At 33.2% G+C, this 17,243-nt stretch overlaps 2 protein-coding genes and 1 long non-coding RNA gene across 3 annotated transcripts; all 3 read left to right on the top strand.

Moving 5' to 3' along the window:
- The first annotated feature begins 10,000 nt into the window (after positions 1 to 10,000).
- LOC120271481 lies at positions 10,001 to 11,267 on the top strand. Its single transcript, XR_005540044.1, has 3 exons — positions 10,001 to 10,337; positions 10,445 to 10,544; positions 11,213 to 11,267. It is a non-coding gene; the product is annotated as an uncharacterized LOC120271481 (long non-coding RNA).
- A 13-nt stretch (positions 11,268 to 11,280) lies between these two features.
- Positions 11,281 to 13,004, top strand: LOC120271479 (tetraspanin-18-like). The gene is made up of 4 exons (XM_039278161.1): positions 11,281 to 11,295; positions 11,378 to 11,482; positions 11,929 to 12,123; positions 12,664 to 13,004. Exons 2-4 carry the CDS (start codon positions 11,462 to 11,464, stop codon positions 12,685 to 12,687), a joined length of 240 nt encoding a protein of 79 aa, XP_039134095.1. The 5' UTR covers positions 11,281 to 11,295; positions 11,378 to 11,461; the 3' UTR covers positions 12,688 to 13,004.
- Positions 13,005 to 13,488: 484 nt separating this feature from the next.
- On the top strand, positions 13,489 to 15,952 carry LOC120271926 (monothiol glutaredoxin-S10-like). The gene is made up of 5 exons (XM_039278607.1): positions 13,489 to 14,006; positions 14,096 to 14,169; positions 14,312 to 14,386; positions 14,923 to 14,949; positions 15,643 to 15,952. The coding sequence occupies exons 1-5, from the start codon at positions 13,717 to 13,719 to the stop codon at positions 15,726 to 15,728; spliced, it is 552 nt and encodes a 183-aa protein (XP_039134541.1). The 5' UTR covers positions 13,489 to 13,716; the 3' UTR covers positions 15,729 to 15,952.
- Positions 15,953 to 17,243: the final 1,291 nt, after the last annotated feature.

Here is a 17,243-nt window from a genome sequence, read left to right as displayed (position 1 = left end):
GGAAATTTTTTTCTTTACTTTGTTTTCTTCCACTGGTTCTCTGTTTGGAACTTTATTGTTCTTTTTTTTTCTCTCTCCTTTTTTTTCTTCTTCTTTGGATTTTCTTTCGTTGTAATTCTTAATCTTTGAGAATTTGTTGTCTTTCTTAGTTTTTTTAATCAAATTTAAATCTTCTTGTGTTTGAGTTGAAAATGTTTTATTTTTTTGTAAAGTTCTTGGATTGAAAATTGCAATGTGTTTTTCTCTGTGGTTTTGTTGAAATTTGATTTATTTAATTTTTTATGTGATCATGGACATTTTTATAGGCAACAGGCACAACATCTCCACTGGGAACCTCTTACAGGGCAGATGTTCAGTATTCTGACTTAGTTGATCATTGCAGTTCACAAGATGGTAAACATAATTTGGGCAATAAAATTTGCTCTCCGACAACAGGCACAGTGAAACATGAGCAAAATGCTCACAAGAGAAAGCGAATTGAGGATGCAGATGTATGGATTTTGTTTGTTTTTTTTCTCTTAAAATGTGATTATGAACTATGATATGTGATATAGCATTATATATATATATATATATTCATGCTTATTTATTATGTTGAAATGATTTTTTTTTTTGTTTTTGTTTTTTAGATGCTATCATAATAAGATTACGGAAAAAGATTTGCCGGTCTATGGCTGAATTTCTGTTAATAACAAATGTTTCTTGTGTAAGGCAGGTTGTTTCCTGTCCAAGTTGATTTCAATTAGATCAAGATTGTGGCTTTTATTGTGGTTGTCACCGCTTTAGTTTTTTTCTTTATTTTTTTAAAATTTGAGTGGAATACTTTATTGTTCTTTACAATATGAGTGAATACTGAACGAGCCCTTACCGAAGTCGAACACCGAGCCGCACTACCCGAACGGCTTGGCTCAAATACACCCCTACCTGCCATCATATCATGAGTGCCCTATTTAACATATTCACAAAAATAAGAAAAATTAGTAAAATTAAAAAAATTTCATACACATTTAGTTCACATTTCCCATTTTGATCAATTTTCTCTCCATCTATTAAAGTTATGATTTAAGATTAGGTGACATGAAGAATGATGCTTGTAAAGACTTTGATAAGGTTAAATTTGAAAACTTACTCCTTAAATTAGATATATGGACAAATAATTTGGGAGATGAAAACATTCTAAAGTGAACATTTATGATGGAATAGAGGGAATATTAATTATGTACTGCATGTAACTCAGTGTTCTCTCGATCAAATGAAATAGATTTTTTTAATTCTAAAAATTAATTAAAAAATTAAAATAATAATAATAATAATATTTATATATACTATATAGTATGAATATTCTCACTGTCTCAAAGTGGAGAGATTAAAGTATTTGACTTTCATGCTAGAGGTTGAAAGTTCAATTTCCTCCTAATATATGATTGTGACTCAAATAATGTGATCGCTTGCAATAGTCTATTCACGTTATCAAATATTATTTATATATATATATATATGAGCTTGTGTCTCTTAGGAGTCTCCTAGAGTCATTAAATGTTAATACAATGGCTCCCTTTGAGGATTCAATCCCCTCTTGAGGTCGAAGGCTCAACTCCCTCTCAATACATAATTGTGACTCAAATAATGTGATCGTTGCAATAGCCCTGTTCACGTTATCAAATATGATATATATATATATGAGCTTGTGTTTCATGAGGATGTCTCCTACAGTCGTTAAATGCTAATCCAATGGCTCCCTTTGAGGATTCAACTCCCTCCCGAGAATGAAGATTTAGCTCTCTCCCAATATATGATTGTGACTCAAATAAGCTCTCTTTCAGGATTCACCCTCAATCCTGGGCCCTATCCAATCCATTCCCTTGTTCTCTATTACTTTTTATCATTTGATCCCCTCTCTCTCTCTCTCTCTCTCTCTCTCTCCATAATTGTAACTCAAATAAGCTACCTTCGAGGATCCCCCATCCAATCCATTATTGTGCTTTTTCCCCTCTCTTATTTTTTATCATATATATATATAATTTTTCTCAGGAGGAGTTGGAAGCTCCTCTAACTCAACATCCAATGTTGGCTGATACAGCAAGAGGATGGCCTTGAGAAAGAGAGAGGCATGCTGCATGCATGGTTGCTTGGGAGGAGGGGCTTTGAACAGAGTTCAGCTTGTCTGTTTCTTAACTCATTCTTGTGCTTGTGGTGGCCCATACACACCACCCCATGTCACAATCTTACCAAGTCACTCTCTTCCTCTTGTACTCAAATTTTTATCCATATCCTCCCTCCTCCTCCGTCACATGGCTCCCTCCCTTTCCCCTGACAATGACCAGTTTTACACCTTCCAATTCAACTTGTTATTTTTTTTATTAAATAAATTCTTTTTTTTTTCTTTAAATCTATTGCTTGTTTTTCTTAATTTGCTCATCTGATTTATATCTATAATAATTTTTTAATCTATTTCTTTCATGTAGTATGTAAGTTTGTTTTTCAGTTGTTTTCTCACTTTTCTCTTCTCTGTAATTTTTGTAAATTATTGTTAATATTTTTTTTTATAGACATAACAATCCAACTTTGCATAATAGGATTGTTATAACAAGTGCCAATATGCTAATTATTTTTAATTTTAAATAACATTAAAATCTTTTTTTTTTGTAATACAATATTAATTTAATAAAGATAAAATAAGAATTCTCTAATATAAAATTCAGCTCTCTTGTAATCTTTCATCCACACAAACACGCACTCACACTCTTGGAAAATTTTGTTGTATAGGTTACATTTCCTGGGGCTTATGTTAAACCCTCCATTCCAATCCAATTTTAATTTTCAAAATATATAAAAAATTAATTTTAAAAATAATATATATATATATATTATTTTTTTTTTTTTGAAAAAAGTTTCTATGACATACTCCCTCCAATTTTTTTTACTTGTGATGTTTTGGGTCTCTTTTTTGTACTTTTTTACTTGTCACATTAGAAATTTTGTGCAACATTAGATATTTTTTTTTTCAAATTTACCTTTTAATTTAATGTATTTATGCAATTTCAATATATACTCTATCAGTGGAGTTTTAAATAGAAGTAGTTTTTGAAAAAGAATGAAAAAATTTTTATAAAAATATAAAGTAATAAAACTAATTTTAACCAATTTTTTTTAATTAGTGTGAATTAAATATATACGATAAATAAAAAAAGAATCTGGAGGAGTATGAGTGTAGGGCAAATGACATCATTCGTGAGTTAATGACAGATAAGTGTGCAAGTAACATCACCCGTGAAGTTAACGACATACGAGTGAGTGGCTGAAAGAAATTTTGTAATCGCAGATTCGAACCCTCACCACTCCACATGGCATATGAAAGATTTATTTTTAGTATTACTAAAAATTTGAACTAATTGACTTTACTAATAATAATATTTTTTTACAAAAAATTAACATAAAAAAATATTTTAAAAAATTGAGAGTAAAAATAAAACTTGACCCCTATCTTTCTACCTCTTACAAAAATTAACATAAAAATATTTAAAAAAATTGAGAAAAAAAAAAAGTAAAATAAAACTTGACCCCTATCTTTCTACCTCGTTAATAGAAATATATTCTGCGGGATGGCCTTATGATCAGAAATTAACTTTTAGTGTGATTGATATTGCAACAATTATAGTAACATTCATGTGGGATGGGCCCAACTGCCAAGCCTTGCAGAGTTGTGAGTTAATTGGAGATGCTCAACTAAAGAAGAAAAAGACGGAATCGAATCTAGGGAATCTAAAAGGGATCAACTCGTTGACACGTGTCCAGCCATGGCAGTGCCACCCAATGAATGCATGACATTAAATTAGGACAATGTAGACATGTGTCAGCAATCTGTTAATTGGTCCTAATGACTCAGGACAGGGTGGGTCATAACCCGAGGTTCACGTTTGGGTGCCGTTAGAAATTTCGCCTCAAAGCCTGGCTACGAGTTTTGAATTTTTTTTAGATGTATTTCAATTAAATACTATGTATTCCCATTTTAAAAAATAATTTAAGTTTTTTAATATAAATATTCAGTGAGAATGTAACAAATAATATATATATATATATATTCTTCATGAATTAATAAGTACTTACATTTCTAATCACGTACTATAATCTCATGTTGTCATTAATCATTCCAAAAAAAATTAAAATTTTTTTTTGGACAAAGGCCGCATACTGTGTTAAGAGATTGTCAAAAAATAGATATGTATAATGGTGCCCCAATTAAAATATTACCCAGTATTTATGATATTTGTCATATAAATTTAAAAAACATAAATAATAAATATAAAAAATATTGTGACAAATTATTATTGTCGCGTTCTATTCAATATTAAAACAATGTAACGTTCTAACTTATACGATCATACATGTTATTTTGATTTTATTTTCACATGTGAAGAAAGCTTTAAAATGTTCTGAATATGGGCAAACTGCTTTTATAAGAATTGAATTTTTTAAAAATAATCATAATTTTAAAAATAGAATTGCTTTAGTTTTATCGTTTTAAATAATATATATATTTATCCTTTTAATTTTTTTAAGATTCAAATAATTATAAATTATTTGAAATTATATTAATAATTAAAAAATAAACAAAAAAAATAAAATTGCCCATGAAGATGTAAAGATGTAGAAAAATAAATCTTGCATGTACATTATCATTACATTTATAATTATTTGAATGTTGTGGTCATCATTAATGATATTAATAAAACCTAATGGTACCAACGATTATATACACAGTTTAGAAGAAATTACAATCAGTGTTGAAGCAACTCACATGAATTCTTCAATCTTTGTTATTCCCAATATATTTTTTTTTCATCCGAATCTCATACATAATTAGAAATTTATTTTGGACGGAGTGGTATGAAATGAAGAAGTGAGAAAAATACTATTTTTTTTTAAAAAAAATAATATAACTTCTAATAATTTTAGTATTTATTTATTAAAAATAAAACAACATTAGAAATAGAGAGATGTCAACCCACTTTTCTTCATTTCCTCCCACTTCTCCCAAAATGAGCATCTCTCCAACAATGTGAATGATCTCTGCATAAATATGCTGATCTTTTTATTTTTATTTTTATTTTTTTAATTTTTAATTTTTTAATTAATATTGTGAGCTCTTAATTAAGAAAGAGGCAATCGAATCTTCTCTTCTTCTTCTTTGATGAGATGGGACCATGTGTCTCAGCATGCACAGACATGGAAACACGCACATCTCTACTTGTTTTTCTTCTTCTTTCTTTTATGATGTGATGAACCAATGTGTCTGAATACGTACAAATAAAAAAAATTAATACTTCACTCATATTTACTTCACTATAGAAAAGTTAAAATTTGAATACAATTTTTTCATCGAAATACGAAGATATCATAAAAGTCATCTCATTTGTTTATGGAATTAGGATATTCATTGATTTCAGTCTATTATATTTTGACACTTGTTATATATGATATTATTATTATTTTTTATTATAATTTGGGGACACATGTCAGATTTTAATAGGCTGGAACCAAGATATACTATGGTTCCAGAACCAGACGAGATGACTTTGATATCACACAAGAGACCCCATGAATTCTGTCTGAGTTAAAATTTAAAGCTATATTTTTAATTAGTAAGACATAAACATAATGTACAAACAATTCATAAATTCTGTCAGAGTTGAAATTCAAAACTATATTTTTAATTAGTACGACATAAACATACAGTACAAAAAATCCAAAGCATGCCAATATATTAAAAAAAAAAAGATCTTTAACAAAAGCAGTTAAATGACCCTCTACTTCTCTACTCAATATACAAGTATATAGAAAACAACAAAAATCAAAAATAATTAAAAATAAATTGTATAAATTAAAAAAACCAAAAATTAATCAAGAGGTGCATAGAAAAGCAATGGAACAGAAAGAGGCAAGTCTGTAAGTCGGCTTAATTACAATGCAAGTGAAAAACATGTCTGCACCTTCCCAACAATACAATCATCTTCCGACACCGAGCTGCTTCTCTTTTTTATAATAACTTATTTTTATTTTCAATAACACCCTTACAATTAATTCCAATTATATATTTAATCCCCCCCTCTGAAACACCACTATAATCTACACTACATCTATAAAAATACTCTATAGTCCCCAATAAAGCTTTCCCGGCCACCACCTCACCATAACTCATGGATCACTACGTTCCAGACTATGAATTGGAAGATGATGGTATTTACAACCAGCTTCCCGCTTTATCGCCCATTATCAACGGCCCGATCCTACCCTCGTTGGTTCCCAGCCGTTGATTTCATATTAAAAATCAAATTTTTTTAATTGAATGTTAATAATTTTTGATAAACTAATGTATGTAGGAATGAAGTGGACTTACTAGGATTGATATGGAGGAAAGGCAACATAGAAGAGCTGGACGAGCAGCCCCTGAAAGTCTTAATTCATGAGCTTGAGATGGAGTTATGGTTGCACTGTGAGAACAAGCGTCTTGAGGACAATCTTGCACGGTTCGAAACAACGTGCATGGATCCGATGATGTCGGTGGTGAACTATATGGTACCATCATTGGAGCAGCCTTTGCCGATAATGGAGTTATCGAAAGAGGATCATGGGATGATTGATGATGGTGATGATGATGATGATGATGATGATGATGATCAGATGCTAATAAGTGTTGTACGTGGGAAGGTGTATGAGAATTCTAAGGAGTTGATGGCGGTGGTCGAGGACTCTACCGATAACGTTGCACCGCCGCCGGTGGTGGTGATGGCTGCTAGTGATCAAGCTAGTTCATCCATGAGTAGAGGAAAGAAACGGAAGCCTGTGATCAGTGAAGCTCCGCCGTCTGATCCTGTTCCTGAGGTTTGCATGCATGTCTTTCAATCTCTCTCTTTATATTTTATATCATGGTTACTCTTTTGGAATTTGGGCACCTTTGACAAAATGAATTTATTATTATATATATATATATATATATAGGTTGAATCAGGAGAAAAGGAGACAACCTGCAGTGTTAAAAAGGTTTGTCTTGTGATTAAATGAATTTATAAGCAATATGTTTGCATTTTTATAATTATATGAAAACATTGATAGGTTGTTGATGATGAATCTGGAGAAAAAGAGCAAAGAAATGGCAAAACTGCACCTGGAAAAAAGACTAGAGCTGCTGCTGTTCACAATCTCTCTGAGAGAGTGTGTGCATAACATAATTATATATATTATATTAATTATGGAGAATATATATATATATATATTAATTTGGTAGTTTTAATTTGTTTGGCAGAGACGCAGAGACAAGATTAATGAAAGGATGAAAACCCTGCAAGAACTCATACCCAAATGCAACAAGGTTCTTCTCAACATCTCATGCATGCACTTTCAATTAATCCTCTGTTCTGGAAATAACATCTTATTGATTCCTTCATTAATTCTTTTTTCAGGTTGATAAAGCTTCCATGTTGGATGAGGCCATTGAATACGTTAAATCTCTTCAAAATCAAGTCAAAGTATGTGTGTGTGTTAGTGCATATATATATATATATAGATCATAAGTTTTGAAGATTAATTAGTAGTAAAATTAAAAGTGCCAAAATGTTGTAGGCCATGTCTGTGAAAATGAACAGCATGAACTCAATGATGTATACTGCTGCACCTGGAGTTCCTTACTACACTCCAATTGGAATGAATTTAACAATGATGATGGGGGCTGAAATGGCTGCAACTGGGAGATATGCACAACCTATGATACACTGTGGACAAGTCTTTCCACATCCACAAGTTCCAAGAGTTCCCCAAGTTGTTCTTAACCCAAGTTCAATAGTTTCTCCAGTCATGCCTTCTTCATCCTCTTCCATCCCTGATCAGGGAAAAGAACAAGCACCTGGACAACCAGATCCAGCACTCAACTTCACTTTCATCAATGCTCCCAATATGGTGCAAATCCCAAGCACTAATCCTGATCTTGAGGTTAGTTCTCTTGTTCTTTTCTGCTTGTTTTTATCTATATATATATATTTATATTTATCTTTTTCTCCACAGGCTCATGTTTTTGCTGAACTAAAGTCTAGCAAATGAAGTGATGAACCTCACTCAAGCTGGAAAGGTTTATGTTCTGTTTAATATTAATAGAGTAAGTTGTTTTCCTGCAGGCTTGTATATATGAGTCCTTCTTTTGGCTTTGTTTAATGCAATATATAATCTAATGTTATTGAACTTAATTTATCACTAAATTAATTATCACCAAAGTGAATTCTTCTTAAAATGAAATATTATAATAAGGATGTTGGGTTCCATTATTGTATTCCAGAGATGGGATGGATTTGCATGGCCCTCTGAATTCTTTGGAGTTTTCCAGACATGAAGTTGATTGTTGTCAGTGTGGAGGGGGTCAAGTAAGAAAGCACTTTCTCTGATGCCAATGCTAGATTAGATGTTTGTCTCTGATTATTTAATGAGTTGTGACTATATTCATGAATGTCAATATATGGAAAGAAAGTGTGGTCCAAATTTGCACAAAGAGAATGGCAATCAAACAGGAAGAAAAGGAAAGGACAAGTGAGCATGACAAGTGACAACCAAGCATAAGGAAAAGGAAATAACTCAGTTTCTATCAATAATCCCAGTTTATTTATATTGCATTGTGGCACATATATATTCATTGATATAATGCAAGCAAAGATTAATTTGCATGAAATAAATGAGAGGGACATGTTTTATGAATCCATTGTTATTAAAATGTCAAGATTAATTTAATACAAAGATTATTTCATGATATAATTAAAAATCATAGATGTAATTGATTTTTAAAGTGGATAAATACAAAAATAAAGCACAAAAGCAATTTACATGCCCACAGATAAAAAAATTTTCGCTTCTAAAGATAAACAGGTAATTAAAAATATTAATCCAATATAAAAAGAAAGGCACAAGAGTTATTTCATACTCTATATATTTATTATCTTACATTCTAAAGTAGGAAATTTATCATATTTCTACCACTTTTCTTCCTTGCAAAGGACTTGAACATTGATAGTGAGATATTCATGCTTGGCAGGCAATGAAGTAATCTTTGCTAGCATACTTGAGACCTTGTGATTTGAGACATTGTTTTTATTTTTGGAAGAGGAGTGGGAGCGAACCCACTGTAGGGCACTGGGACGTGCACAAACTTGATTGGAACAGTGAGGGACAGGGGACATGCTACGTATAGGGTCTTTGGAACCCACGTGAATAAAATGTTTATTTTTGTTAAACTAACACGGAATAAACAAAAATAATAATGTTAAAAAAAGTAAAAGATTATAGGATTTTAATTTTGTTAAACTAAAATGTTTATTTTAGTGTTTAAATAAAAAAATATTTTTTTAAAGTTTTTGACCTATGTGAAAAATATTCAATCTTCTTTTTCTAATGGATCTTTTTAGTTTTTAATTAGGTTGAATTATTAATCATAAACAATTTTTTTTAATGTATAAATATGAATAAGTAGGTAACTATTTTATTTTATTTTATTTTATGAAATTGACTACATTAAAGGGTGTGTACTGACCAGATTATTTAGTCCGTGCACTCTTAATACAGGAATCAAAATGAAAGGTTTTGTGTTCAAACATTCACAATTAGTCATTGATTATCATTAATATTTTTAACAAATCTTGATCACGACAACTTTGAATATTTTATATTTATTTTTCCATATGGGCCAAATAGCTTACATAGGCTATGGGTCCTTTGATTTATCTATTTTTTATTTTTTATTTTTTAAATTAATGACTAAATTAAAATAGTCAAGGTCCAAGGACACCTTCACCCCATCAAATTACAACTAACTCCAACTTTTCAAGCTAATCATTCACTCCGTTTTTTCCGGGCCCGTCCTCTCAATTTCCCAACCACCTATTTTTATTTATTTATTTATTATTATTATTTATTTATTTATTTATTATTATTTATTTATTATTAATAAATAACAAAAGATCTCCATTTTCAAGTTTCAAGCGTCTTCTCTCCCAATCGTCGTTCCTCGTTGCCCCCAAGATCCCATTCTCCTCCATTCTCCTCTTCTTCTCTCTTCCGTGAGATCGAAAGGAGAAGAGAAGAACGGGATCTTGGAGTTTTTAGGAATTAGGGTTTCGATCTACCAGAGAGATGCGCCCTAACTTGTGCCGCAGCTGCCTCGCAGCTCTTCTCAAAATCCTGAATTTTTTCCAGGCGTTTACAGGATTCTCCATCCTTATCTATTCGTTATGGGTTTTGAATCGTTGCTTCAGGGATGGAATCGAGATTGGCTTTGATTTCCACAAGCTCCCGGCTCCATGGTGGTGACCCTTTTAATTATTTCTTTGCTTTGAATTTTATTGTTCAATCTGATGTTTCTTGTGGAATTTTATTTATTTATTTTGGATTTGTATCTTTTGGGATGAAGGTTTGTGTGCGCTTTGATGGGATTTGGCGTTTTGATGTGTTTGATCGCTTTCATTGGACATGTTGCAGCTGAAGTAATTAGTGGTTGCTGCCTCTGTTTCGTATCCTTCTTTAAATTTCGTTTTTTTGTTGATGTATTGATTTTTAAAGATTTTCATTTTGGTATTTCTTGTTGCATGCTATGTGGATCCTGTCAATTCAACAATCAATTTAGGAATTCAAGTATGTATTGGATGGAGATAATGGAGTTCAACATGTTAAAACTAAATTTAGACTCTTGTTTGGATTGGTGATAATTTTATTTAGTTTAATGCTAAAAATTATGCTTTTAAAAATTCTTGCTATCTTTGCAGAGTTTGTTTCACAACCATTGAGCTATTTTTATGCAAAAGGCAATACCTTTGTTATCCATGCTTCTCTATTGGTTGTGAAATTTAAGCTCGACTTAATATTGAAAGCTACTTTAAGGTAAATCTTAAGGTTTGTCGGTTTATTTAGTGATCCATATTCCGCGGACTTTTTCTTGACCCTTGTGTTTGGCTGGGCAATTCACCTAATAATACTGAATCAATTTTGGAAGTTGTTGTCGCCATCAACATGTTGCATGCTCTAATTCGTCGTGGTGTATCTGAACTATATTTGCAAGATCTTCAATAATATTTTGACAAGTTGTACCTTCATTAATTTTTTTGGCTGTTCATGTTTGCAAGCACTACCTTCTTTTCAATTGTACAATTTGTATCCTTTTCTTAACTTGGCTTGACTGCAGTATGCTGCATTGGTAACCATACTTATTTTATTCGAAACTGGTTTGGTGGCTGACCCTAATATACAACAAAAAGATGGGAAGCGGTGAGTTTCCATGATTTAGATTGAACTCTACTTTCTATGAAGCATATGGAGTCTTGAGGCTGTTTGTGTCATGTGCTTGCAGGACCTTCCATATGATACCACTGGAGAATTGTCAAGACTTTCTGCATTTATTGAAGAAAATCTAGATATAGTTAAGTGGGCTGTCATGACTGTGGTTATTATTCAGGTATGCCAGATTCTGAATTCTACTGAGTTAACTGTTTGTGCTTGCTGATGATTATTAAGCACTGGTTCAAAAAGCATGCAATGCATGTGGATTTTTGAGAAGCCACAATTAATTTGGTTTTAGATCATGCTGACATGCAAAGCAAAAACCATCTTATATTCCAGAAGTTCATTATGGTTCTGTTATTTTTGCCTCACTAAAAAATTTAATGTCATTTAAAATGGTTTGGCATTTATTTTGAATTATAAGCAAAACAGATACAAATTAACAATGTCAAACACAAAATGGTTTAGCATTATAAAGTTGTGAAGTTCATTGGCTGTTAGGGTTGCTTTTTGAATTTTAACTATGACTACTTTATTAAGTGTGGTAATTGAATAAATCATTGAGCAATTTATTTGATATTTCTATTATGTTCACTGCATGGATGTCTTCTCTTTCTGCAGTCACTTTCGCTTTTATTGGCGTTGGTTGTGAGGGTTATGATTCCAACAAGGAGAGAATACTATGATAGTGATGAAGATTTTCTTGTGCTTAGAAGACCACTGCTCAATCCACAGCCTATCCTAACATATGCTCCACACTCTGTTGAGAACCCTGGTCATCAACCAGACATGTGGAGTTCACGAATGCGGCAGAAGGTATGCTTAAGTTTGCCCTGATGTTAAGCAGTTAAGTATTCTCAATTAAAAGTTAGCTAAATGGTCCTAGTCTTATTAGGTTTGTAGACCATTAATTCAAAAGGCACTATCCTGTCTCAAATTATAAACCAGATAACCATATGCAATACTTGACAGTGTAATTTTACGAACACCCATGAAAGATGCTGAGACATGCCTATCCTTTGATTGAAGAGAATCAACAATGGCCATTACTTAGGTTTGGTTTTAGTGTCATAACTTGCTTACAATCTCAAACCAACAACACACAGCAGTTGCCTCTAGTTCTTCATCAAATGATGTTTTTATACATTCAAAAAGAGAAGGAAAGAACTTTATTATCTTGCCTGTTTCTGTTTAATTATCAATGCTGCTAAAATTCTTGATGTGTGGTAATAGTAGCAGATGAATTGATTCTATAGAGGTGGCTGTCTGGCAAGGGAACTTGTTTAGGTATCAATATACAATTATACAACAGGTGCTGATACTTTATCCCTTTTTTTTACCTTCCCTTCCCTGCAGTATGGGTTAAGTCAAAGCAGCTAGTTTTCAAGTGCTCTGGGCTCAAATTTTACTGCATGATGAGTCTTTACACAACAGATTGATGGTGAAGGTGTGTAAAATTAATGTCCATATGTTTATGCATGTAATGTTATTCATCCATTTCTTTTCATTATGTGTTGATTCTGTGTATAGTTGTGGTGAAATTTAGGCGCTTGGTATTATTTATAGTGTTGATAATTTAACTGCGATGCTATAGCATTGTATATTCCAGACTGAAAATGTGGTGGCGTTTGTACTGTTGTTAATTGCCTATTGTATTATTATACTTTCAATGCATTGTATAACTGAAAAATATTTAACTGCAATGTATGTATATACCTAAATTAATAAGAAATAAGAAAAGCTAAGGTGCATGTGAAATTATTTTAAATTGTTATTATTTAACTGGAAGAATCATTTTCAAATTTGTTAAGATCATATTAAAAAAAAATATATATATGTTTCATCTAAAATCACAAATAATTGGAGTTTTTATAATCCTAAATAAAATTTATATTTGGTAGAATAAAAATTTAAAAGATTTTTTTTAACAATTTAAACCTTCTAATTTTTTCCCCCAAAAAAGAAAGATGTAATGTGCCTTCTTAAATTTCTGGTCCACTAAAAATGGCATGTGCCACACGAATTTAAAAAAAAGATCTCATAAAACAACAATCAATCATTATCATTTTGATTGCTATGAAGCAGATGTATATCAGTATATATATTTATAAATTAGAATTTCTCTATATTGATATAAATATGAATAATAATAATAATAATTTGAGAAAACAGCCAGAATTAGATAGTGAACCTGGATGAGCTTCAAGTCATTTACACGCTGACGTCAGTGCCCAGTCGTCGTTCAATCGGATCTAGATTCTAAACTAGAGATCCGACTAGATCCCTGGCGGCGAGAGATCCGAAACTAACGGGCTCCGAATAAGGATACCTTTCTCCGCCGGACCAACAGATCAACTCCAGTGCGTCACCATCATCGACATTAGAGAATAGAGCTCTCGCTGAGAAACAATGGCGGAGAGCTGCAGCCTTGTTCGCTTCCGCGCTGCCCTCTGCCCTGCCTTCAAGCCCTCTCCGTTCGATCCTCTCCTTTCTCCGATCGCCTCTTTCTCCCTTCCTTCTTTGCTTCCCTCCTCGCCTCCCTCGCTTCGGTATCAGCGTCGGAGAGGGAGGAGAGATGGATCTCTGGTTGTTCGTTCGATGTCCTCTTCGTCGGCTTCTTTTGGCTCGCGGTTGGAGGAATCCGTGAGGAAGACGGTCTCCGAGAACCCCGTCGTCATCTATTCCAAGACCTGGTGTTCGTGAGTCCTGATCGATCTCTTTCTCTGTCTACGATTCTATTGTGTAGTTCTTTGGTTTGTGCCGTGGTGTGATCCGCTTGGAAATGCAGGTATTCGATGGAGGTGAAGTCGCGGTTGAAGCGTCTTGGAGTGCGGCCTCTCGTCATCGAGTTGGATCGGCTTGGTTAGCATTGATTTCCACTCAATTTTTGATTTTTGGGTTATTGGCATTGATCATGTTGTTCATCGAGAGGAATTTATGCTGTTTTTTTAATTGGTTTCTGAATTGAGGGAATGCATTGATAGATTGGATGGTTTTGTTTCAGGACCCCAAGGTCCACAGCTGCAGAAGATGTTGGAGCGGATCACGGGACAGTTCACTGTTCCTAATGTTTTTATTGGTATGAATTTCCTAGTTTTATATTGAATTGGATCTCTTTATAGCTTGAGTTTTCAATGCTTGCTAGAAGTCCTTGGATGATCTGTTTCTTGCATCTGTAATGATACAACACCACCACACCACCATATACTTTTGTATTTGATGAAGTTTAACATTGAAAATGGAAGAATAAGTGATTGTTTAAGCAACTTTTCAGTCTTTTTTTTTTTTAATAGACTTGCGATATTTCTTTCCCTAACTATTGCTTTAGTTACCCACACTAAGAATCAAATCAATGCATTTTTAGATTCTACACGCTGTGAATGCATGAGGATTTGAGTTACGGTGCTTATGTCCTCTTCACAAATTGTGTGGAATTGTATTTGTTTCAATGTGTAGCCATTAATCTGATTCTGCTTCAAATAAGGACTTGGTATCTGGATAGCTGATTGACATTATGTTTGGCATTCAACATGTAAACTTCCCTTGTCCTTATTAATCTAGCTGTATTGAGGTGTCACTTTCTTTCAACTAACTATTTATGCTTTGTTGCAACAGGAGGCAAGCATATTGGTGGCTGCTCAGGTAATTGTCTCTTCTCAGCTCTCTGAGATGCATCAGTTTATGGTTACCTTGGTTTTGGTAACTGTGACTAGGTCCAAAAAAGTGTGAAAAGTTTTTTTCTGGTCTCAGAACAAAAATAAATAAATAAATAGGAAATGATAATAATCTAAGAATGTTTTTTTTTTTGGGAAGAGGAGCAGGGCAAACCCACTAGAAACCCCAGGGACGTGCACAAGCCTCAGTGGAATAAGTGGGGGACGGGACGCACTCACGCAGTACTGGAACCACCCGCATACAATTACTATTCACAACTCACGAAACTGCCTCACGAGAATCGAACTCTCACCACTCGGTGAAAGCTCTATCGGCGACCCGTGTACCAATAGACCCGAAGGTCGTTGGCTATAATCTAAGAATGTTTAAACTATTGTTCTTGTACCATTATGCTCTTATACTAGCTGAATTTGACTAAATGTGGCCGTCCTCTGCTGCCGCTCTTAGGTCAAGTATGAGCTCAGGCATTAGTTGACATAGTCTTCTTTTTTTCTGTGTAGTTACTGGTATTGTTTCCTTGCTGGTGTAGTTTTAGGGAGATTACAACGACACTACCATGCAAAATGTTGTGTTCATGTCAATCTTTATTGTTGTTGTTTATTGTGTTTTCAGAAATATTTTCAACTAAATACATGTTTGTGACTAATTTATCAACTGCAGATACTGTAAAACTTTACCAGAAAGGCGAGCTAACTGCTATGCTTTCAGAGCTAAATATTAGCACAAATAGTTTGCTGAAGCCTTAATCGAATTTGAAGTTATTGACTGCAGTTTTCATGGACCGTGGGAGTACATAACTTCATGTCTCATTAATTTTTTCTTCTCACCATAGTTAACTAATGACCTTATGTGTGTGATAAGTTTCGAGTCTTGGCTGTATCTGCTAGCATTATTTCTGTACTTTGACACTGCATTTCTGCAGAGCTTCTATGAATAACTTAATAGTATGATGGATCCACTTGATGCTCCAGCTTAACTTCTCTGGGTATACCTGCTTGTGTTGCTGGTTTTCCTTTTATATTATTCTGAATCTTCTACATTGATTTAATTTGCTCACATTAACAAGGCACTCTTTACATTCATGATCATGCACATAGTGATATTGGAATGAAAACCATGTGATTTTCGTAATAATAATGGATAGATACAATTTGTAAACATATAGTATGTGTTCTGCTTATTCTCCAATTTGAGCATTATTCCTTTCATGAGATTTTCTGCCAAATGGTGGATTTCATATGAATCACCTGTAGTGATTTTGTCAACTCCCCATTATGAAGCATCAATATCTCGGGCATCTATCGTATTAAGATCACAGTTAAGTGCTTAGTATGAGGTTTTGGAAGAAGTATGTGATTTTATGTGTGGATGCTTTAAAATAATTGCATGAACATCCCATGACTCATAGTACAAGATAGAGACATTCATGTTAGGGACATTGTTGATGGCCATTTAGTCTCGCTTATACTCATTTACGTGTGTTACCATATGACCATTATCTGACCATCCACTTTTGTTAATTGGGATGAATAAGTGGGGTTTCACTGAAAAAGAAATATTATGAATAATTATCAGTTGTCATATGCTCTGGTTATTTTGTGATTTGGGTAATCTGTGTATAACAATACAGTACTATGCACCTTCAAGGAAGAGCTTCTTTAAATAATGAATGTCTTTCAATTGCACAGAGGTATATAATTTGAAGTGTTTATATATTATTCATTACTTATAATCTTAGAGAGCCACCATGTGATGCTGTAAGATCAGTGATAATCTCTCTCAAATGAAGTACAATCTCACGTATCCCTCTCCAAATTTGTGGTGCATTCCAAGAATCAGAGAGGGAAACTTAGAAAAAAACAGGAGGATAAAAATGACAGAGAAGAGGGCAGGGAACAGGATTGGAAGGATGCATGGACGGATCCAGTAGTGTTGAGGGAGGCCGAACATGAGGACGATGACCATGGAGTCACTGCATTCTCTTGCTCTTTGCACCAAAGGTCAGCCCTCTTTCTTGTTTCTTTGAGAAATTTATGAGCTCTAGCATTCTTTTGTTTTCTCTTTCCTTTTGAGCATAGTTTGATGTTTGATTTTTTATGCATGCACGGGCTGTGTGAGTATCGATAATAATATATCAGTATTTAATCTTACAGAGTTGGATTGAGGAAGGAAATGCAGAAGGTAGGCTTATTGGGACACATTTAATGCCAAAAATTAAGGATTTTCTCCACATGAATCATGTGGTTAGGTTGCAGATGTTA

This window comes from Dioscorea cayenensis, chromosome 11, assembly GCF_009730915.1.
Source record: "Dioscorea cayenensis subsp. rotundata cultivar TDr96_F1 chromosome 11, TDr96_F1_v2_PseudoChromosome.rev07_lg8_w22 25.fasta, whole genome shotgun sequence".
Lineage (NCBI taxonomy): Eukaryota > Viridiplantae > Streptophyta > Magnoliopsida > Dioscoreales > Dioscoreaceae > Dioscorea > Dioscorea cayenensis.
Note: the sequence above shows the minus strand (reverse complement) of the source record. Positions and strands in the feature narration are given on the sequence as shown.

Excerpts from the sequence above, each read along its gene's own strand:
- LOC120271479 (XM_039278161.1), top strand. The coding sequence starts at position 11,462 with ATGACTGTGGTTATTATTCAG. Across the intron at positions 11,483-11,928 it reads TGACTGTGGTTATTATTCAG|TCACTTTCGCTTTTATTGGC; the intron begins GTATGCCAGATT and ends CTCTTTCTGCAG. Across the intron at positions 12,124-12,663 it reads GTTCACGAATGCGGCAGAAG|TATGGGTTAAGTCAAAGCAG; the intron begins GTATGCTTAAGT and ends CCTTCCCTGCAG.
- LOC120271926 (XM_039278607.1), top strand. The coding sequence starts at position 13,717 with ATGGCGGAGAGCTGCAGCCTTGTTCGCTTCCGCGCTGCCCTCTGCCCT. Across the intron at positions 14,387-14,922 it reads TGTTCCTAATGTTTTTATTG|GAGGCAAGCATATTGGTGGC; the intron begins GTATGAATTTCC and ends TTGTTGCAACAG. Across the intron at positions 14,950-15,642 it reads GCATATTGGTGGCTGCTCAG|ATACTGTAAAACTTTACCAG; the intron begins GTAATTGTCTCT and ends TATCAACTGCAG.